The 25,045-nt window shown below is 33.3% G+C and overlaps 1 protein-coding gene and 1 long non-coding RNA gene across 3 annotated transcripts; both read right to left on the minus strand.

Moving 5' to 3' along the window:
* Window positions 1–6,295: 6,295 nt before the first annotated feature.
* On the minus strand, window positions 6,296–12,709 carry LOC130803684 (uncharacterized). Of its 2 annotated transcripts, XM_057667903.1 has the most exons (17): window positions 12,449–12,709; window positions 11,777–11,888; window positions 11,477–11,669; window positions 11,196–11,297; window positions 11,023–11,095; window positions 10,717–10,791; window positions 9,869–9,962; window positions 9,568–9,760; window positions 9,287–9,388; window positions 9,114–9,186; window positions 8,808–8,882; window positions 7,959–8,052; window positions 7,658–7,850; window positions 7,377–7,478; window positions 7,207–7,276; window positions 7,038–7,112; window positions 6,296–6,537 (listed from the first exon to the last, which is right to left on the minus strand). In XM_057667903.1, coding segments are annotated over exons 1-17 (1,647 nt in total). In that variant the 5' UTR covers window positions 12,469–12,709; the 3' UTR covers window positions 6,296–6,536. The 2 variants fall into 2 exon arrangements, with proteins under 2 accessions (XP_057523886.1, XP_057523928.1); XM_057667945.1 differs by lacking the exon at window positions 11,777–11,888 and having other exon boundaries at window positions 12,449–12,663.
* A 3,973-nt stretch (window positions 12,710–16,682) lies between these two features.
* LOC130803790 (uncharacterized) lies at window positions 16,683–18,977 on the minus strand. The gene is made up of 3 exons (XR_009039943.1): window positions 18,495–18,977; window positions 17,482–17,693; window positions 16,683–17,377 (listed from the first exon to the last, which is right to left on the minus strand). It is a non-coding gene; the product is annotated as an uncharacterized LOC130803790 (long non-coding RNA).
* Between the last annotated feature and the right edge of the window lie 6,068 nt (window positions 18,978–25,045).

Below are 25,045 nucleotides of genomic sequence, written 5' to 3' on the forward strand. Positions count from 1 at the left end.
TGTTAGGGAAGAATTTTGGTTAAAACATCGGCTAATTGGCTTGACGTTGGAAAGTAGGTGAGCTGAATGAGGCCTGTATGACCTTCTCCCTTGTGAAATGGCAATCAACCTCAATGTATTTTGTTCTATCATGGAGGACCATATTGTGAGCTATGTACAAGGCGGACTGGTTGTCACGGTGGAGAGTTATAGGTGTCAAGTTATGAACACCAGTATCTTCAAGGAGCCAATTCCCCATGAGGTTGGTAATACTTTTGATCACTTGGTTGCCCATGCTCTATCTTGAGTGTCATGGGTTATGAAAGTATATGTTTTGGGTCACTCAATGAAGTGATAAATGATAATGATTTGGTGTGCCTTGGTGAAGGGAAGGCTCATGTGAAGGATTGCTCAAGCACGAGGCAACATGCTTTGAATTGAGTCGCTCGACTGGTCGAGCAATATTGGCTCGGTCGAGCAGTTCATCAAGAGAAGGTCAAAATGCTCAGTAGATCCGCTCGCCTGATCGAGCAGTATGCGCTCGGTCGAGTGAGGCCCAGTACACAAGTTCAGCGACATTTTGTTTTATGCGGGTAACATTTGTGGGGGGTTTAAGGTTTAGTCCTAGGGTTTCCTTATGATATTGTGGGCTATATAAAGGCTCAAATAGGCTAAGGAAACATAAAGGAGAGACCAATACAAGTGAGGCAACTAGGGTTATCACCATTAGAGTTCTCTCTTCATTGTATTGGGTTGTTTGTGTGAGACCACCATTAAAGGTGAGGTCTTTGCTTTGTGAGTGTGTTCTCAAAGCTTGCGTGTGGCTTCTCATTGATGTATGTTGATATATTAATGGAAGTAAGTATTGTTTGAGGGAGGTATCCATAGATACCTCATATATCTTGCGTCTTTGTTCTCCATTGTTGTCGCTCTGTCTTTGTGTGTTTCTTTGCACTTTTATTCTTGTTTGTTCTTCACCATTATTATAGTCTGTTCACAACAAAAACTTTCTATAATACTATCCTAAAATTTCAATCCCCAACCTCAATCCCCTCTTGCCAAACACACCCTAAGTTACTTCTAAACTCTAATCTCATTTTTTATGAGTTGTGTTTCAATCATTGTACTAAAATTAGATCTTGTTAAGTTATTATTAAAAAATCAACTCAACTAAAAACTTAAGTTGAAGATATCAGATAATTTGTGTGATTTGTGTTAGAAGGGGGTTAGAGACAGACAACAAGGAAGAATAGAAACTTGTTAACTGAATTGTATTTCATTCAACTTAAAGAATACAATGACAAGCCCACAAAGCTGAAGATAGAGTTTGTAACAAAAGTTAGCTATTGTAACAAATTAATGCTTGGAATATATCAACCCAGAAACAAAAAACATAAATATAAATGCTTGGAATATATCAACCTCCATAACAAACAACTTTAATAAATAAAATTTCGAGTTTAAAATAATGTTGACAATTTTCAACCTTTATTTAGTAACGTTATTAGATTTTCAAATTCTTGTTTGACATAACCTTTACATTAAAACTTACTTTTAATGGATCCTTGATGATAAACCTTTAAATTTATTCATGTCATAAACTTTATACCCTTTTTCAATATTAATAAATTAATATAACCTTGGTTAAAAGTAAACATATGACAAAACCCATATAAAAAAATATATGTTCAAATTTAAACAACATTGGTAATAAACCAACAAACAATATATCATAAAGACTAACTTGAATCATGCACAAATACATAGAAATAATGCTACACATGAAACAAAAAAATGCAACATAAAATATTGTTAAGAACAACATATCAATAATATATTTTATACTTTAATTAACTTTATTGTTAACTAAACATGGATCATGCAACCTTTTAAATCAATTCACTCAAATGGTGAAACACACATCAATAACAAAATCATTATTGAGCTTGGTCAAAAGATAACCAAACATAACTAACACATAATGCTTAACTTGTATAACAAAATTTATCTTGTCATACCAAAAATGCAAAGACCCAAATACTTAACATACTACTATTAATGAACTATTAATGCAACTATAATCAACTTGATAATAACACTTATTATCTTTATATAAAATAATACATGACACAAAATAATTCAAGATAAACATGTCAAAAACATAACAATGAAATTTTATCATCTTATCATGCATTAGACAATACTTGTACACACAAAAGTTAGCAAACATTATCCTTCTTTGATGATAATTTTAATCATCATAAAATCATGGTAAGTTACTTATACTTCCAACCATCAATTTTCTTTGATAAATAAAATGGAGTATCATCATTTACACCAAATGATAAAGATGACCAAATAACCATGATCACTTACTTTACCAATTTCCATGGATATAAAAACTTACTTAAACATGTAACATATTATACTTCTCTATTATCATAAAATAATAAACATACGAAATTAACATAGAGAACTTAATAAATTTTACTTTATGTAAATAGTAGTAAAGATCTTACTTGACTTGTAGATATTACCAACAATTACATTTTTGAGAAGTATCATCTCTACCATGTAATTATGTTCATCTCTCTTACATAACTTGATAAAAACAAGAACCAACGCATCCTTTCACGAACCAACGTGTCCCTTTATCAAACCAACGCATTCTTTTATCGAATCAATGCACCCTTTCAAAAATCTCTATGATTATCTCATCTCCCGATCATGGTGTAATATTCATATAAGCAAACTATAAAACTTTCCCAAAAAATTTGTAAATTTAAACAAAGTTTGTGGTTAAGACTTTGAGACTTGTCATACTTGAGATGAAAATGATAAATTGTTGTAATTTGTGACTTTAAATTAATAATTAAACTTATAAAATAAAGTTACATAAACTTAGTAGGTTACAAAAACATATGACAAGTTCAAACCTTTGCTTAACATACACCAAATGCAAACTTGATCATCGGAAATCACCATATATTGTACATAGTAACAAGAAGATTTTGTTTGAACTTGATATTAATTCTAGGCGAGATGCTCTTTCCTAAAATATCATTTCCTCCCTACTACGGTGCTTGGAAATAAACCGGAAATATGTTCTGAGATTCAAAGAATCAAACTAAAATCCCAGCACATGGAATTTAGAATGATGTAAGAGAAACTTAAATGGAAGAAGATACGGAAAATTACAAACGAGGATTACAAGTTCTCGATGTAAAGTGTTAGAGAGGATAAGAAATTCAGAAGTTACATGTATGTCTCATGTAAATCTCATGTGTCCAATAACTTACACATGCCTTCTATATTTATAGAAGAGCATACAACCATTCATGAAGTAATATGTCACTTCATGAACCACAACATCGATTCAGGAATCAATGTCGATCATAAATCAATACATCCCAATATATTCAGTTAATATAACCATATTAACCGTAGGTAGTTATTGCATAACCAACAATACCGAATAAAACGAGCATTGCAAAAACAAGCGCGAAAGTAGCGGGCCGCGACAAAAGTCACGAGCCGCGACCAAGCCAAGTCGCGAGCCGCGACCTGTACTTATACCAAAACAGGAACTTTTTGCAATCTTGGGATATTTCTAATTAATTATTTATTTAATTAATTTATTTGATTTAATTAGAGCTATCATTTCCGATGACCATTATACGCTCTAAATGACAACAGTTGTTCTCTTGATTGTGCCAACTTTGATTGAGGATAAAACAGTCCCAAAACTGATAAAGTCTTTTAGATCAAATTAGAGTCTTTCTTAGAAGGTACATGGCTATTAGTGGACTCTAATGATAAAATAGCTCATTACATTATATATTAGTCATATTCTCTCTTAAATCGCACTAACGAAGTATGAGAGGAAAAGGATATTAATTACTTAAAACTAAAAGGAATTACATTACTCGAAAAGCATATTCAACTTTGAGAATGAGTGATTGCTTCATAATGTTCGTTGAGAAACTCTGTTTAGTGATGTGGTTAATGCTTTGGAGCTTCATTTAATTATGTTAACTCACTTTATTTAACTTCATTCGATTTTCACATCACCTTTGAATTATGTGTAGAGTAGAATATGGCTGATGCACTTTAACTTATTAATCCTTTTTAACCATGATGATGATAGTAGCCAGAAGGATACAAATAATTGACCTTTTAAATAAGGATAAATAAGTCTCATTTGTACTTATTTTATATATGTCGTGTTTCAATTTCTCTATTTGTTTTTCTGTGGGCTATTGTTAGGTAACATTTCTTCTAGAACAGTAAAATTCAACTATGCATAAGTTAATCAATCCTGCCAAGTTATTGCTACTATCTTTTAGTGTTCTATTGCTATAATAATGTTGTTTTTGCTTGTTGCGTTGTTTCAATAAGTTTTTAAGCTGATTTTAGTCGTCATTCCAACTATCGGTATTCCATCGGTAGCAGACCTCGACTCGACCAACCAACAACATCGTAAAACAACCTCGACAACAAAGCTGCCCAAACAGTAGCCATTCAACAAGCCAAGCAACCCATCAACAATGGACGTCTAACACCCATCAGTTGTAACACGAAAGTGTATTAAATAGCATTATATAAAATAGAAGTGTATAAATCCTTCAATACGTTTTCATGCCCTACATTGATACTGTTGTGTACAATTACCTATACATCTTTAGCCCTTGCATTCTTCACACCTGCATTCTTTACCTATATATGCATTCGTAATATTGTTAACAGAAATAAAAAATCATTATGAAAAATTCAATAGTGTAACTTGAGAGACCGCATGCGTAGCACTTGACCCCACAACTAGTTTTAGAAAAATGCAGGTGTATGGAAATTTTTTGGAGAAAGAAAAAATCAGATGAAATAAGTGATACTATCGGCTATCCTCATGCACTTTCATTTTTCAGGTTCTACAACTATGAGATAACGATCTTTGAAAGCCGACAATTTTCATGGTTTTGTTTAAATACGCTAAGTACTGGCATAATCCTTTGATATTAATAACTGATAGTGGATAATTTTGTGATTTTTTCATTCCATATTGTTTATGTTTTTTTGGTTTGTGGTGTGGAAGGATATTTGGAGTAACCAATTTGTTCATGCCTTTTTCATTTTGGTGCAAACTAAGGCTGATAAAGCATCATATTCATGGATTCATTGATTTTCTTTAATAATTCCTCTCTAATCTTGACAATCATTGTTGATTTGATAGTTTCAGTTGTTAAATAATTTGTAGGATACTACAATAAATGGGGCTTTATTCAACAACATTTGCTACCACGATCTATAATGATGCTGTCCTTCAGAAGGTCATAAAGTGGAAAAGATTATGTTTTTCTATCCTCAGAACTTCCATTGACTGAACAACTCTCTGTTATTGACTTAGTGAGTTTAATCACCTTCACAAGGTCAGTCATCCTAATTTTATTAATTTTCCAATCACTTTCGTTTTAATGACATCTCCAATCAGGGCTTGTTCTTGTAAATGTGTCGTTTATTTCAATGCATCAATGGTGCATTTGAGTTCACCCTGATGTGTTCATTTTTACCAAATAAAATTTTTGCCAGAAGATGTTATTTTTATTTTCCTTGTTAAGTAGAACAATGCTTTTGATTTGATGGCATTTTGTAGTGCCCAGGCAATGGGTTTCTAATGTTCAATTATTAGACGCCATTTTTTATGGAAGTTAATGATTCGGGATTGTACTCGATCTTCTTGGTATTGTTAGGTTTGTGTCGTGCAACTTCGAAGTTGTTGGATCATACTCTTTGTTGTGCACTAAATTGTTCATTTGGATGTTTGCGATTCATGAATATCGACTCTATAACAATGTTCCAAGCAGTAAAGCTTTGGTGTTTGTAAACACTTAGAAGGTTTGGACTTGGGAGTGAAAGGACTCATCTATAGAGATGTGTATTACGCTTTCGATTTAAATCAAAATAAATGTCCTATAATTTTATTATTTGCACTTGTCCATTATAATTAAATTATAAACTATTATAATTAATAATAATGTATCATAACTAAGCAAATTTTAAAATAATAAAGGCCCATTTAAAGCCCATATAAAGCCCAATTCATTTTCAAAATAAAAGGCACATTTAAAACCCACCCGATATAAAGCCCATTTTTTAAGGGCCGAAGGCCCATTGCACACTCCTAATCACTCATAATAAAGCGTGTGCAGAGTGTGTGTGGGTTCACAACTTGAGAAAAAAAAAGTTTCTTTACTTTGTTGGGTTTGTTTGTATTAAGTAGCCTTAAGTTTTTGGTTTCTGAAATTCCTTACATTTTGCCTAATAATAATAATAATAATAATAATAATAATAATAAATATTTTGCACATTTGTTTTAAACAATTAACTTGGAGTGTATTCTCAATTCTGATATAGCACTTGAGAAAATACAAACATGTTCCACAGAGTTTGTAAACATTATAGTCAAATCATCAGTCCATGCAATATAAAATATCACGCACCACTCTGTAGTCTGTATGGCGTAGCTGCGCAAAAGAAGTCCAGACTCATGAATTTACCTACAGTCTACAGACATTGACAAAAATAAGACTTCATAATAGTAAAAGTCTAGTAGTACAACTTATTCTTTATTAATCAATCAATCTCATAGAGACTCCGGCAAGTATCATAAAACACACTAAGGATTCCAATTCACCAAATACAAAAATAAGACCTACTAGATAATAAAGCTAGGCAGAACAAAAAACATGAAGAGGTAGAAAGGATGTTTGTGGTTCCTACATGCACGTGTTTTATTGCCTACTAGTTAGATACACGTGTACTACACGGTTTTATAAAATTTAAAATAATTATATACTTCTACTAGATTATAAATCTAGTGAATTGATTCGTTCGTGTAGGTAATCCCCACATACACTTAATGTACGTGTATCATTTCCCACTTCTTAATAGAGTCAATTTTCATGGACATGTGCATTGATAAAACAAGAATGAGATTTTAAGTAATTAAATTCAGAAGAAAAAATCTTCTACACAATAATTTATTTGTGAAACATGATCCTTACCAATAGGGCGTGTAAACCGGAGATGGAGGATATCCCAAATCATTGGTATCGTAGCCTTGGTCCAAAATTGATTTTCTAAAAGACCAAATACAAAACACATAATTATATTATAATACCATGAAAAACAAAAACAAAAGTAAGAAATGGGGAGGTGAAATAACATCATTACCCATTTTTCCTAGTTTTCTCCTTGACTGAATCCATAGGCGTAGCTCCACCACTCTTTGGCGACATCTCAGCTGAGAATTCAACCAAAAATTCAAGATCAAAATCAACGTAACATTAAATAAGTAAAACAAATGACTCAACTGCCACCCAAGTGAGTATGTGAGCGATTACGTATAGTATCGGAAACATCATCATAACTGCGCGTTAAAAGTTCAGCAGGGGGATGCTTAATGTCGGCGTTTTCTCCGCACTCCTTGCAGCCATGAGATTTACCTACGGACATTAGAAATTATTCACAATTAATGACGATAAAAAAGGTCGTATGTGGAATAACTCGGACCATTTCATTCCAATTATAAATAGATATATATTATGATTCTTGTTGAGTGAAGAATAAGAAGTCAAACAATTTGTTCTCTTAATCATTTTCTTAAAGAGAAAAGAAACTCCACCATTTAATATATCACAATAAGTGACTATATGAACATCGTTTGGACCAATGAGCATCTCGCCAAAGAAGAGCTTAATGGAAGAATCGGAATCCTGATTGGCTGGTTTAGCTGTGAAATTGCAATGGAGCGCAATACCATCAGGCTTCATTATGGCACCACTTGTCAACGCTTCTACAAGCTCATAGTTGGTACCCTGTAAATTATGCATGGTTAACAAAAGACAACAAAAACACAAACAATAGAAGACTAAAAGCAGAAAAAACAAGGACTTCTAGGGGGGAAAAAACAAGGCTATAATCACCTTTTCATTGTTGTAGTGCTCCAATAATCTTTGAGCACCTCTAAGAGTTTGACGACGATGCCCTTCAATGTGATACTCCTCGTCCTCGGGATACCTTGATCATGAAATGAGTTTTGAGTGCAAAACAGTAATCAGAAAACATGGGTTTCCATAACAAGAATTTATTTCATAGACATAAGCCTTATCTCTGCAAGGGTTATCTATAGAGGAGAACAAGAATGCCGAGGAGTAGAAAGGAAAAGCAAAATTATGTAAATCCTTTCCAGCCATAGGAACATACGACACAGAGGAGAAATGGCAAGGGACAACAATGAGCATCAAAAGCATTCCAAAAGTCTCATACAAGTAATATCATGCATAATTGCAAAGGACTAAGAGTGTAATCTTAATTTAGTCCACGGCTGAAGAGAATGTAAGTGCCATAGTTAGGTAAAGCTAAATTACATTAATATAAGAAAAATAAACGCAAGGGCAGAATACACAACATGTTATATAAAATGAACAATTGGAAAAAAGACAAAAATCTATGTCAAATTTGGGTGATAAAATTGATTGATGAACCATAGGGAAAAGTGGAACAGCAACGAGATTAATTAGTGCAGCAAAAAAAAAATGTCGTTATGAAAACAGAGATTCCAACATATTCCATTGCATCAAACTCGAATTCATTGTCCAAATTTGAACTCTAGATGCATTGTGCACATTAATCAATCTAGCCAGAAAACATGAAGCTACAACTTATGCACATCAATCAGTCCATGATAAACTAGATTATTGTCAATAAAACAGGTAACCACACTTTGTGGAGACTACTGAAAGCATGACAATAGAAGTGATGATGAAGCTTACTCGTAGGGAGGACAAACCGGAGATTGAGGATATTCCATTGCATCAAACTCGAATTCATTGTCCAAATTTGAACTACTAAGAAGCCAAAAGTCATAAAGCAAAATTGTGATAGCAAGTAATTGAGACAGAAAGAAAACAACTAATCCACAATAATAATTTCATGAAACATCATAGGTAACATAAATCAAATATTGAGAATATTTGAGGTCATCCCTTACGTAACCTTGCTCCACAATTGATTTACTAAAAGAAAAAAATACAAAAAGCAATAAAATTCCATTTAACTTGTTTTTATAACATCATTACCCATATTCCAAAGTTTTTTCCTTCTTTGCAGAATTAATAGGCACAGTTGCACATCTCTTTGGCGACATCTCACCTGAGAATTCAACCAAAAATTCAAGATCAAAATCAATGTAACATTAAATAAGTAAAACAAATGACTGAACTGCCACCCAAACGAGTATGTGAGCGATTACGTATAGTATCGGAAACATCATAATAACTGCGCGTTAAAAGTTCAGCAGGGGGATGCTTAATGTCGGCGTTTTCTCCGCAATCCTTGCAGCCATGAGATTTACCTACGGACATTAGAAATTATTCACAATTAATGACGATAAAAAAGGTCGTATGTGGAATAACTCGGACCATTTCATTCCAATTATAAATAGATATATATTATGATTCTTGTTGAGTGAAGAATAAGAAGTCAAACAATTTGTTCTCTTAATCATTTTCTTAAAGAGAAAAGAAACTCCACCATTTAATATATCACAATAAGTGACTATATGAAAATCGTTTGGACCAATGAGCATCTCGCCAAAGAAGAGCTTAATGGAAGAATCGGAATCCTGATTGGCTGGTTTAGCTGTGAAATTGCAATGGAGCGCAATACCATCAGGCTTCATTATGGCACCACTTGTCACCGCTTCTACAAGCTCATAGTTGGTACCCTGTAAATTATGCATGGTTAACAAAAGACAACAAAAACACAAACAATAGAAGACTAAAAGCAGAAAAAACAAGGACTTCTAGGGGGGAAAAAACAAGGCTATAATCACCTTTTCATTGTTGTAGTGCTCCAATAATCTTTGAGCACCTCTAAGAGTTTGACGACGATGCCCTTCAATGTGATCCTCCTCGCCCTCGGGATACCTTGATCATGAAATGAGTTTTGAGTGCAAAACAGTAATCAGAAAACATGGGTTTCCATAACAAGAATTTATTTCATAGACATAAGCCTTATCTCTGCAAGGGTTATCTATAGAGGAGAACAAGAATGCCGAGGAGTAGAAAGGAAAAGCAAAATTATGTAAATCCTTTCCAGCCATAGGAACATACGACACAGAGGAGAAATGGCAAGGGACAACAATGAGCATCAAAAGCATTCCAAAAGTCTCATACAAGTAATATCATGCATAATTGCAAAGGACTAAGAGTGTAATCTTAATTTAGTCCACGGCTGAAGAGAATGTAAGTGTCATAGTTAGGTAAAGCTAAATTACATTAATATAAGAAAAATAAACGCAAGGGCAGAATACACAACATGTTATATAAAATGAACAATCGGAAAAAAGACAAAAATCTATGTCAAATTTGGGTGATAAAATTGATTGATGAACCATAGGGAAAAGTGGAACAGCAACGAGATTAATTAGTGCAGCAAAAAAAAATGTCGTTATGAAAACAGAGATTCCAACATATTCCATTGCATCAAACTCGAATTCATTGTCCAAATTTGAACTCTAGATGCATTGTGCACATTAATCAATCTAGCCAGAAAACATGAAGCTACAACTTATGCATATCAATCAGTCCATGATAAACTAGATTATTGTCAATAAAACAGGTAACCACACTTTGTGGAGACTACTGAAAGCATGACAATAGAAGTGATGATGAAGCTTACTGGTTGGGAGGACAAACCGGAGATTGAGGATATTCCATTGCATCAAACTCGAATTCATTGTCCAAATTTGAACTACTAAGAAGCCAAAAGTCATAAAGCAAAAATGTGATAGCAAGTAATTGAGACAGAAAGAAAACAACAAATCCACAATAATAATTTCATGAAACATCATAGGTAACATAAATTAAATATTGAGAATATTTGAGGTCATCCCTTACGTAACCTTGCTCCACAATTGATTTACTAAAAGAAAAAAATACAAAAAGCAATAAAATTCCATTTAACTTGTTTTTATAACATCATTACCCATATTCCAAAGTTTTTTGCTTCTTTGCAGAATTAAGAGGCACAGTTGCACATCTCTTTGGCGACATCTCACCTGAGAATTCAACCAAAAATTCAAGATCAAAATCAACGTAACATTAAATAAGTAAAACAAATGACTGAACTGCCACCCAAGCGAGTATGTGAGCGATTACGTATAGTATCGGAAACATCATAATAACTGCGCGTTAAAAGTTCAGCAGGGGGATGCTTAATGTCGGCGTTTTCTCCGCAATCCTTGTAGCCATGAGATTTACCTACGGACATTAGAAATTATTCACAATTAATGACGATAAAAAAGGTCGTATGTGGAATAACTCGGACCATTTCATTCCAATTATAAATAGATATATATTATGATTCTTGTTGAGTGAAGAATAAGAAGTCAAACAATTTGTTCTCTTAATCATTTTCTTAAAGAGAAAAGAAACTCCACCATTTAATATATCACAATAAGTGACTTTATCAACATCGTCTGGACCAATGAGCATCTCGCCAAAGAAGAGCTTAATGGAAGAACCGGAATCCTGATTGGCTGGTTTAGCTGTGAAATTGCAATGGAGCGCAATACCATCAGGCATCATTATGGCACCACTTCTCAACGCTTCTACAAGCTCATAGTTGGTACCCTGTAAATTATGCATGGTTAACAAAAGACAACAAAAACACAAACAATAGAAGACTAAAAGCGGAAAAAACAAGGACTTCTAGGGGGAAAAAACAAGGCTATAATCACCTTTCCACTGTTGTAGTGCTCCAATAATCTTTGAGCACCTCTAAGAGTTTGATCACGATGCCCTTCAATGTGATCCTCCTCGTCCTCGGGATGTATCAATTGGGTTACATCTCTGGGGGGCAAAGTGGAACATAAAGGGAGTGCAAAATAATGTAAATCCTAAGTAGCCAAAGGAACATATAACAGAGTGGAGAAATGGTAATGGACAAACAAAGTGCATCGTAAAGCCTCTTGTCATATATGAGTTTTTTTTTTAACAATCACTAAATTAAGATCAAGAATAAACACCCTAATCTTTTAAGATACAAGCTTATCTCGTTTAGAAATTGGTTAAAACAACCCCAAACAATAACTAAGCATATAAACACAACCTACACCAAACAACTCACTCTTATGTTAAGGGAATGTAAATTTGGACGAAGATTTGACGAATTGAGGTTGTTGATAGCGACAGGGGAAAATGCTTATTGAAAGGGCATCATCATTTTTTGTAAACCCTAAGTTGTACTTGTTATAAACAAATTGACGAAACAATTCATAATCATCATCAATATCTAAATCCCAAATTCAATTGAAGAAACAGATTGAAGAAACCGATGGAAGAAACTATAAAATCCATACTAATTCTTGTATTTCAGATAGATCGAGAAACAGAGAAATAAAAGTACATACAGCGGTAGACGGTTGATCATGATTGGACTCACACCGGCAGATGACTGACGGTGGTCGGAGAGGGGAAGAGGAGAAGAACGGTGCAGAGGATGAAAGGAGAACAACCGAGAAGATCGAGAAGTAGCTTTCTGATAATAGCAAATTTTCAATAAGTTTTTGAAGTTTAATTGATGACAGTTTTTTTTCTTTTCTTTAAAAATATACTCTTTTTTTTAAGTGTCTTTAAAAATATACTTTAATAAATGTTTTGTAATGTTTGGTTATTATTATTTTGCAACTAAAAAAATGTTGCAATCATGAATTATGAATATTTGTTTATGCAAAGAAATTGGTCAACTTAACGTGAGAAGGAAGAGACCCTTTGTAAAATGGATCCTGCTGCTGAAGAGTCCGAATACTCAAATTGGGTTCGGCTATTGACCTGCAAAATGAACAGAGAGTCACTTATTCGGGGGTTGCTTCCCGAAAAGCCTCTCCGACGCTCTAGTCAGTGGTCGGAAATGTGGAACAAGAAATAAATGTTAGTAGTTGAGAGAGAGGGAGTTTTTGGTGAGAAAAAGACATACCTTAAATGGTAATAAATAAGGGTATTTATATGGCAATAAATGACATGAGTTGATTGTTCCAGGGGTATTTTGGTAATTTCACCCTTAAGGTGGGCTCTCTTGATATCTTGACTGACTTCTAGGGGTTTTGGGCCTTTTGACTAGGCCCATCAGATTAGGGCTCGTTGACCCCATAATAATACTTCCTTCAATTCATTACTAATGTCTCATTTGCTTTATACACTTTATCCAATTCACTTATTCAATCGTTAATATCTCTAATTGTTAATAATTAAAAATTATGAAAAGTTAATATGAATAATCGTTATGTACCGAAATCGGATTTGACGATACATGGAATGGAAGTTTGGGTGAGCGTGGGCGCACCCAGTTGGCCAAAGGATCGGTTAGCATTGTTGGCCATTTGGTCTTGTTGTCGCCTTAACCGCCTTAGGCGTTCGGCATTCAGTCTACGGGCAGTAGCTTCGATCTCTAGGTCGTATTGCTCTAGAGATCGAGCTCTTCTATGCATTCAAAGAACTTAAACACAAAGGGGTCTAGGATAGGGGACAACAAGCAAGTGTAAAGTAGATCAATCAACAAAACAAAAGGATTATGCGTCGCCTCCCCAGCAACGGCGCCAAAAACTTGATAGGTGCAAATTTTAATAACTGCAAGCGCACGGTTTACTTTGAGAAGTTCCACATAATATAACTTCAAGCTATAAAAATTAGTTTATGCAAACTTCCTTTTAACACTCCCTCTCATTTTCTATCTCTTATGTTCATTCTCCACTACATTCCTCATCTCATTTTCTATTTCATTATATTTCTTCTAAGCTGAATACAACATTTAATTTTCAGTTGAATACAAAATTTTAATTCTTAATCGGTTTCTACATACGCGTTTACCACTGTACTTCACCATACAAGGATTCTCTGGCTTAAATGAACCACAAGGGCCATTCATCATATGATACAACATAAGGCCACGAAGATATGGCTCGGACAGTAATGGAATCTCATCACAAACAAACTTATCAAATTGTTTTGGCTGCCTAATCTTTGACCCATGCTTTAAAATAATTAAGAAATGAGCATGCGGTAAACCGCATTTCTGGGATTCAATCACATTATCATAGCTGCAATCTCACCAAAAAACTTTAGAGTTTGAGTTTCATTAGTTTACATTTCATTTTCTGGTTTCATTCACATTTTGTTTAGATAAACTAAAATGAAAACTGTTAATAGACAATGTTTGGTTTTAAAAATAATAAATTTAAAAAAATATAGAAATTGAGTAATGCAACAGATTCTGTACACACAATCATCAATCAGAAACTCTTAGTGAGTTACAACACTTCATTGTACCTAATTAAAAAGCATAGAGCTGCAAATCCAAACATAAACTTATATAACATAATCAAAAGTACATTTACAAAATAACCTTGTTTTGATAAGACTGCATGCAAAATGAAGCTTATCATGTAAGAACTGAAAATGAGAAATCGAAAAGTTAGAAGCACAAGAATCACTAAAATGTGAAATTATAAACACAAGAATCAAAAAATTAAAATGTGAAATTAAAATGAGAAATCAAAAAGATAGAAACACAAGAATCACTAAAAATGTGAAATTAAAATAAGAAATAAAAAAGCTAGAAACATAAGATTACTTCAAACTTGACTAAAACAAATATCAAACTTTCAAACTCGACTAAATAAAGAATGTATTGTAGAAGATATCATCTAATCATCATCAAACAAATGTGAAATTTTCACCAAATGCAGAACTAAATCATTTGCAAGGCCAGACTTTGTTCTGTTTCTTCTTCCTCTTGGTAACCATTAGTACTTACGCTAAATATGTTGTTAAGTTGCACAAACTGTTAGTGTCAAGCATGTATATATCTGATTGTTTGACACAGGTGTATGTGACTGTGTACCTTAATGATTACCAAATGACTGCTTTCTATGAAGACATTTGCACACTACTGTCTTTTTATGGATTTGAATGTTTCACTCGCAATAAAACTCTCAGGAAACAAAAGAAGAACAAAGAGAGAGAAAACAGAAAGATTTTTTATTATCACATAACTAAGATTTTTACAAAAGGAAGCTATGTATATATAGTTTACAAGACAAAACAAGAAAAGGAAAAAGACAAAAGAAGGGTTGTTACAAGAACCTAACAACCTTTATAACAACCTAATACAAACTTCTAAATACACATACAAGGAACAACTATAATAACAGAATACTAATGCTTCTTATCACTATTCTGATGAAAAGGCATCTTTTTAATGTAGAGAAGACTTGACACAAGGATATTGAACAACAACATACTTGACATTGCATTAACTTTCACCAGCACCTGCACCTGCACCACACACTTGAGGCTATGCTAAGCAAGACCGAACTCTGCACACCAGCACAAAGCACCAAGCAACCACACACAATACAACATTATAATCTTAATATAATATCAAATTATAAAATGAAAGAAATTAATGTCACAGCATTATTCAATTATAGAAAGTTGATAATCGTAGCTTTTTAATAATTAAAAGCCTTAAAATAAGCCTTGTAAAATTGACATGGCCCAAAAAAAAATAGCAATTAAAATTGGAACAAGAAAATAACAATTAGCCTCGTAATTGTTGGCTGTTGATAAGAGCGAATAAAGATGTTTAGTCAAAAATGGTAAAATGCTTGACTTTTTTAATAAAGCTTCTTTATTCGTTGTTAATAACAGCGAACAACCCCGAACTTGTGCTCTGGACAAAAAATGCTTATCTTGAGAATTAAGTTTAAAGTTACTTTTTTTTGAATTTCTTATATTAATTTACTTATTTTTCTCAAATTTTCTCATATATTGCTAGGTAAGTTCTTTAAAAAGATTTGAATTGACACAAATTCTCATGAAAAATGGTCCCAATTAGCTTTCTTTAAAGAAACAGAAATTTTGTTTAAATAAATAAAAATTGTTTATTGAAAGACAAATTATTTATTACCCACGTTTTCTTTATAGCAGTTTTTCATTTCCTTTGTTAATTGTTCATCTTCCATCTACTTATGCTCTCTTCTCAAGCTTTTTCTTTGCTACAAAATAATTCACGGCTAGTCTCCTAAGAATCAATCCTTGTCCATCTTGTTATTTTAGTTTTGACACATCTATACAATATATTAAAACAAAACACATCTAACATAATTAAGCAACTCAAAAAATTAATGAGTTGTCATCTTCTCATAAGATTTTTTCCCTCCTTTAAGAAAAGATAACGTCATTGAATAACAATAACTATAAGAATCTTAAATGTTAAGGATGATTATAAGATGATTAATTTGACCATCATTAAAAACTTTAGTTGGGATTATAACATATACTATTAAATTTGAAAACATTGTAATAAATAGTACTAGTATGTAATAAGATGCACAAATTATTATCTTTGATATTTAATTTACAAAGCACCATTGATCTATATTTATTTGAAAAAACATTTATTCATTTACAAATAATTATATTATTTTTAAATATACTTAAAAAAAACTTACACTAAAATACAATTATATTATAAATACAATTTACAATGGCCACTGCTTCATCATTATTATAATGATAACTATAAAAAAAAGTTTTAATTTCATTTTTCATGAATGTAATAAAATGTGTGTTAAGAAATAATCTATATTAATGTAATATTATGCCGGATTTATTCAATTTATTTGTTTTTTACATCAAAATGAAAAAAAACCATGCATCACACGGAGATTATCTAGTAGTATATAATTTTAAAAGCAATAGCATTATGACAAATGTACATCATTTATAAACTTGCCCTTTAGAATTTTTCAATATAGGGCTGCACACGATCCGATTTGATATGGTTTGACAGAAAAATCAGACCAAACCAGACCAATCAAGACACCAGACTAGACCGGACCAAACCGTTCCAATAAAATTTGTATGATTGTATGATAATATGATAGGAAAGAAAATTAGGAACTGTTTCTTAATAAACACAAATTATTTGCCTGCATCTATAATCAACTTATGCCCATTCCTAAAGAGGGGTATTAATTTATCCTAATATACCAGTCTATTTACATAAATCGGCAGTATGAAAAGAATTGTAATTTGTAAAGGATCACTTAAACTATAGTGTAAAAGAAAGGATCTGTAAAACTACAGGCATTCTTCACGTATGTGGTATCTCGAATTGGCGTATCTCTTCCGGTTGGTTAACAATATATCCAGATTCCAGGGCATGGCATTTAGAACTCACTTGTTCTTGCCTGTATGGTGAAGCTCTTGGCCGTGAGTCCACTCATAGGAAGAGCAATTATACTTTACATGGCTTCCTTTCGTGGGTAAGATAGAATCTAACGAACATGGCAGAAACGCTGGAGTTATGCTTTGTACATATTTATACAATGTAATCGATTGAGATGTAGAAGTACGCAAATTATATAGCATGTATGCTTACCAAGCGTTCGCCATTTGAAATGCAGGTGCTGGCTACAGCAACCCCTGGAGCAGCATCTTGTCTGTTCAATCTATGCAATTCGACTTGTAACAAATCAACAACTTGAGACTGTTTATCGTTACATGGTTGGAGAACTGAGTTATGGTTGTGGGAATCATTGACATCTTGCAACCCCACTTTTCCTCTTTTGATGCCATTTGCAAAGCTGCAAACTGCATATTTCAACACCCAAAACGAAACAATGAAATGGATCAAAGCCATAAGATGGAAATATCACAAGGCAAAAGTTCTCTCAGAGAATCTCATACAACAACATCAAAGCCTTAATCACAAAAGATTAGGGTCCTACAAGAACAAATAGATTAGTTTCAATTATCGTCCACGTGAATTCTTTTTCACCATTCATTTCGATATAGTAACAAGTAGTCAACAAGCACATCAACAAGCTTCTCTGCTCTAAGTTGAATACTTTCAATCAAAACCTTCAAACTTAAGTTGATGTACATACAACATCACTCAAATCCAGGTTAAAAGGAATCAGAGGACTTGATTTATTTTCAAAAAAGCTATAGATACAGATTCTGTCCTGTCCCTTTTCCTGCCTTATTTACTTTGACTCAAAATTTGTGTATGCACACATTCCCACTACTATGCTGGTATCGTTAGTAATGTTGTAAATTGATCATAGAATTTTGAAATGCATAACCATTCTTCATGGAAAAACACAAATGAAACAGAATTCTGCTTTATGTTCTGAAAAAATATACGTTTCAGTGGTCTTCTAAGTCTAAAAACAAAGTAAAATTGACACCCAATGGATAAACATAACCAGCAGCCTCACTAGTCTTTTTCAAAGAAACAAGCGTGAGATCAACCTCAAATGAAAAGTAGCAAAAGGTTTAGTGGCAACTGAATCTTTTAAATAGCAGTTTAACCGATTAAAATGTGCCATGAATCAAAGCTAACATGACAAACCACAGTAAAATATTTAAATAACTCGCCAGATCGCATACCTCATCACCATTTTCCTCCATGTTGTGGAGAAAGTCAACTAACTTGGCTAAGCGGATACGTTGGGCATTTTTAATCGTGACATCCTATACCTTGCCATGCCTATTGTTACTGCGGGCACCACCCCTACCCCACGAAAGCCTTTTAGTTCCACTAGTCAACACAGGAGATAAACCTTGTTCTTCCTTACTTGGTTGTACATTATTGTCAAAAAATCCCCCACTTAAATGTGGTGTTGATGGACTATGCGAACCTCCAACAGTACCCCTATTTCTCGCCTTCCTTGGCTTGATTTCTCTGTGATGTTCATCTGGAACAAATTGTTTGTCACTATCATGTGCATCATCATTGTCGTCATAGTCTTGATATTCAATAGAACTATTTCTTCTCCTCCTCTTCCTCCTTGGGTAAGAACTTTGAGACTGTTGTGATGGGCCTGCCGTGTCCTTGTTTGCAGGACGCTTCTTGCCAAGTGCTTCCGATTGTTTTATAAGGATCTGGGTAATAGATTCTTGAATCTGTGCGACAAAATCTTAATGCTTAACAGCTAACAGAATAAAATGCAAATATGAAGTGAGCCCCATGCAGAAATATAGAAAAAAGTGTTTCGAGGGCCCAATGCTCTCGGAGACTACAAGTCTAATGGTTAAGATGCAAGTGTCAGGTATAGTGCAAAATATCGGCTGTAGAATTGCATTGAGACCGCATGTTAAGGTTTTTGAGCTACTAGTTATGGTAGCCACAATATAGGCGGCAAGACCCGCAAAGCCATCCACATTGAATATAAAAGTGGTTTCACGATCGTTACCGCAGCCATGACCACATCCGAGATTTTGCACTATACTAAGCTTATAAACGAAATTGAATATCCACTCAAGGATGAAAACAAGAATATGACATATACAACCTCTGGGAGATTCATGGACTCAGGGCTGGAGTTCATTTCCTTAACAAAAAACTACTAAAGCTTAGGAATGTTTATATGCAAAGGTTCAAAAATCTCAGATATATAAGATACTTTATCGACAACGATAGAGATTGAAGATTATATAAAACATCAATTATTCATAGATTATTAATGCTTCTAAGACCCAAACCTGCTTATTGCGAGCTTCGTCCTCCTGATAAAAAGCTAGCTCCACTACAAAAACTCATGAATTAGCGATGGAAAATTGGCGAGGGGAAGTGTTGGTCGCCCATTGGCGACGACACGGCGAGAAGAATAGTGGTCGCCAACGCAAAAAGCAAACTGACGACGAAATGGCGAGGAAAAAATTGGTCGCCAAAGTCAAAAGTAACTGGGCGACGGGATCTTTGTCGCCCAGTCGTCGCCATGTATTATTATTTTTTTATTTTAAATTTCCCTGTTACTAGGCGACGGGTGCTGTAGTCGCTCTGCGGTCGCCATATTGAATTTTCCTTTTTGTTTTTGACGGTCCATTTTTCAAATAGTAGGCGACAGTTTATTTGGTAGCCGGTTGGTCGCCATTTTTATGAATTTGAATTCCGCGGTGTCCGTTCGTTGGCCATTGTATCTATAAATAATCCGATTGTTATATCGTAGTATATATAATTGGAAGCTAAAAAACTTGAAGAGGTTAGTGAGTTTTTTGTTTTTTTTTTATATGATTTAGTTTTATTTATTTTTATTATTTATTTTTAGTTTCTATCGTTATTTTATTTTTATTTACTTTGTTATTTACTTGATTTAATTTTAGTTTTTAGTATATATAATTTGATTTAATTTTATTGTTGAATTAGTACATATTTTATTTACTTTGTTATTTACTTGAGTTTTATATGTACTTGATTTAATTTTATTATTTAATTTCTATTGTTATTTTCTTGAGTTTTTATATTTTTTATTATTTTATATTTTGTTTTTATTGACATTAGTTTGCTTTAGTAGTTTTTATTACAATAATTATATTATTATTGTCATATATTGTTATTGTCATATATTGTTTTTGTCATTAACTTACTTTATTGGTAATTACATCATGAATAATTATGTTATTATATTATATTTAGGTGTTAAAAATGAGTTGTAGGCAAGAAAGAAGTTGGATGTACAACCGACAAAAAAATGGAAAGTTTAGTTTAAGATTTATGAGAGGGTTGGAAGAGTTTTTAGATTTTGCTCGTTCACAAAGCATGAGTTCTGAGATTAGATGTCCTTGTAAAAAGTGTAAAAATTGTTGTTTTAAGGAAGCAGATGAAATAAGGGAACATCTAATGAGAAGGGGGTTTGTTGAAAATTACTATGAGTGGGAATATCATCAGAACACAGAGATAGGAACAACATCTGATGTTGCAGCGGAAGTCGGAGAGCAATCGTCAAATAATCCAAATCCATACGCACAGATGGTGCATGATGCAGCAGCAAGTGTGTTTCCAGGCAATTACCATGACTTTTTTCCCTCACAGTATAATGTAGAGCCAGTAGATAATGAACCACCGGTACATGTTGACGAAAATCCAAACCCACAGTGTCAACAATTTTTTGAAATGTTAAATTCTGTAAATAGTCCTCTGTATGAAGGTTGTAAAAATCACACGAAGATGTCTATTATTGGTCGACTTACAAACCTGAAGACAGACCATCGTCTCACTGAGAGGTGTTACGACGATATTTGTGGTATTGTCAACGAAGTGTTACCAGAAGAGAATACGATGGTAAACAACTTCTACGAAACGAAAAAACAAATAGCTGCTCTTGGATTACCTGTTGAGAAGATAGATTGTTGTCCTAACGGATGTTTGATATATTGGGGGAATAATGCGAATGCAACTTGCTGTTACATTTGTGAAACTTCTAGATGGAGAAGAAACAGTAAGGGTGATAAGGTTTCGCGGAAACAATTTCATTATTTTCCCCTAGGGCCCAGATTACAAAGATTGTATGCTTCAGAGGCAACAGCTAAGCATATGAGGTGGCATGCAGAACACCGCACTAAGGATGGAGAGATGATACATCCGTCCGATGCTGAAGCGTGGTTGACATTTAACGACATTCATCCAGACTTTGCATTGGAGACTCGAAACGTGCGGCTTGGTTTGTGTACAGATGGTTTTAACCCATTTGGAAGTTCGGGTCAACAGTATTCATCGTGGCCTGTCATTTTAACACCATACAATCTTCCGCCATGGATGTGCATGAAGAAGCCGTATATGTTCTTGACCGTGATTGTCCCTGGGCCGAGTAATCCAAAGCACAACATTGACTTATATCTTCAACCTCTAATACGAGAGTTGAATATGTTGTGGGAGGAGGGTATTTGTACATATGATGTGTCAGGTTATGTCTCCAATATGGCAAGGAATATTGACATGGCCAAGCATCAATTGTTTGGCATGAAAAGTCACGATTGTCATGTTTTCCTGCAACGTTTAATTCCAATTGCATTTAGAGAATTGCTACCGGTGAAGGTTTGGGAAGCGCTTACGGAGTTGAGCTTATATTTTAGAAGTTTGACTACCACAAAGCTATGTGTGGAGGATTTGAGGAAAATGGAAGCAGATATTCCGGTTATCATCTGCAAACTAGAGACAATCTTTCCACCCACATTCTTTGATAGCATGGAACACCTTCCGATCCATTTGGCATATGAGGCTAGAATTGCAGGACCGGTCCAATACAGATGGATGTATCCATTTGAGAGGTATATAAATCATATGCAATTAAATTTTTCATTATTCTACCAGTGAACTAACTTTTCCGAACAGGTACCTTAGACATTTGAAACTGAATGTCAAAAATAAAGCTCATGTTGAAGCGTCGATATGCAACGCATATTTAACCGAGGAAGCATCGCATTTTGTTTCCCATTATTTTGAGCCACATGTGCGATGTAGGGTCAGAGACCTTCCTAGGAATGACGATGGAAGTTACAACAATGTTGTAAATGATGTATTCACAATCTTCAGTCATCCAATAAGATTTCATGGAAAAGGAGTAGCATATATTTTGGATGAAAGAGATTACGAGATTGCACATAGATACGTGTTAATGAACTGTCCAGAGGTGGATGTATTTGTATCTGAGTTTAAAAGTTCAATTCAAAGACATCAACCGAATTGGTCAAGTCAGAGGATTGAAGCGTATGTGCAAGATAATTTCACTGATGCGTTCAGAACTGCAGTATGTTGTTCATCTATTACGTTAGTTATTATATATGTATGTTAGTTTTACGTTAATTAAATTCATAAAGTTATTTCCATTTGTGTTACAGGCAAGACAAGGATCATTCGATAACCGAGTGAACAGTGACATTTTGAAGCAGATTGCTGAAGGACCACTAAAATATGCTCGGAGTTACAACGTCTGTTACACGAACGGATACAGATTCCATACAGTACGTCATGCATCAAATAAATTAGCAGACAATAGCGGAGTGTGCGTCAAAGCTGCTGACAACAGTCGTGACGAAGAAGATTTTTACGGGCATTTGCTTGAAATCGTAGAGGTTGAATACCCGGGGATACCTATCAAAAGAGTAACGTTGTTCAAATGTCATTGGTATGACCCAACTACTACTGGAAATAGCCGCGGAACAAATATTCATAAACAATATAAGTTAGTTGACATACATCAACGTCGCTCGTATCGTTTATATGATCCGTTTGTGTTAGCAAGTCAAGCATGTCAAGTGTATTATCTTCCATATCCGAGTACAAGACAAAATTTAAAAGATTGGAGAGCAGTTTGCAAAGTCAAACAGAACAAATTTGACAAAGAATTAGAACATGAATCCAAAGATGCTGCTTTCCAAGAAGAAAATAGGGACCATATTGAAATTGAAGAAGATGTATCCCACACACCGCTTCTTGATCCATCTGGCGTCATTGTTCAACAGGTGCATGATAATGATGAAGATACTGAAGAAGATGTGGATCTTGTACTGTCAGAAGACGAACAATCCGAAGATGAAGATGTTGAGAACGACGATTATTTTAGTGATGAAGATTAATTTAATTTTTTATATGTAATTATTTAATATTTTGTAATATTTAATACAATTTAATTATAATCTTTCGAATTATTAATATTTTGTAGTTATAATAATAATAATAATTATAATATTGATTTTAACAATAATAATAATATTAATAACGATAACATTTGTAATAAAAATAATAATAATAATAATAATAATAATAATAATAATAATAATAATAATGATAATAATAATAATAATAATAATAATAATAATAATAATAATAAAATTAATAATTATAATAATAATAATAAAATTAATAATCATAATAAATATAATAATAATGAAATTAATAATAATAGTAATAATAATAATAATAATAATAATAATAATAATGAGAGGTAATAATCGTAATAATAATAATAATGAAATTAATAGTATTAAATAAAGGTAACTGCACAGCCGTCCTGCTGACCAATTACCGAAGCTTAGCGACAAGTTAGCGACGAGTTCGCGACTGCACGTCTGGTCGCCAGACGAAGAAGTCAAACAGTCAGGTCGTGTCATTGCAGGCAGCGACGTCTTGTCTTGTCAAAAGCTGCGCCAAATAACTTTTCCACTGCAGCAAGTCATCAGTGTTCATTCCCGAGGTTTGGCGACGACTCAGCGACCACTATTCCAGACGCTAAGCGGTCGCCCACTTCAGAAGACAAAACGCCAAAAGAAGCCCTAATTTCTCATTTCTTACGTAAACCGCATTATTCTTCTTCATTTTACTTCAACTTCTACTCATCGTTTAATCCTTCGAGTTCTTCATTTACCTTCATTTTCCTTCTCTATTAATTTTCTTTTATCTTCAATTTCTACTCATCTACAACTCTAAAGAACTCATATTTTTATTAAAAGGTTAGTGTTTATTGTTTATTTTTTAAATTATTTCAATGTGTTTTTGATGATGATGATGATGATAAATTATGTTTGAATGCTTTTCTTTTTTTTTTTTATGTTTGATTCCGAATCATTTTTCGAATTTCGAATTATGTGTTCTTGTCTATAAATCATTTTTTATAACTTGAGCATGTGTTCTTGATGATAAATTATGTGTTCTTCTCTATATATCATTTTTTATATGTTTTTAACATTTTCGAATTATGGTATAACTTGAGTATTTTTCATTTTTTTTATGCGTTTTTTGAATTTCGGAGTAATTTATATTTTCGAATTATGAATTATGGTATACTTTGAGCATGTTTTATGTTATATTTTTTTCTAGATTTTTTTTATTTAATATGTAACTTTTGAATTATGAATTTCGGAGTAATTTTTTTTTTATTTAATGCGTTTTTTAATATTTTGTTATTATGAGTTTCGAATTTTTAGATAAGATTGATTTTAGTATAGATAAGATAAATTGGGACATTTTATTGTATAGATAAGATTGATTTTAGTGAAAAATAATATTAGGATTTAAAATAAATATTGTAGGGAAAATGAGCAACGACGACCATAATGATTGGGCTACCAACTATTTCTTGAATAATTTGTCGAGTAGCCACGACGATAATAACGACGAAGATAACAATAACCGAGTTCAAGGGAGTACTGAAAATACTCCA

Source organism: Amaranthus tricolor, chromosome 1, assembly GCF_026212465.1.
Source record: "Amaranthus tricolor cultivar Red isolate AtriRed21 chromosome 1, ASM2621246v1, whole genome shotgun sequence".
Classification (NCBI taxonomy): domain Eukaryota; kingdom Viridiplantae; phylum Streptophyta; class Magnoliopsida; order Caryophyllales; family Amaranthaceae; genus Amaranthus; species Amaranthus tricolor.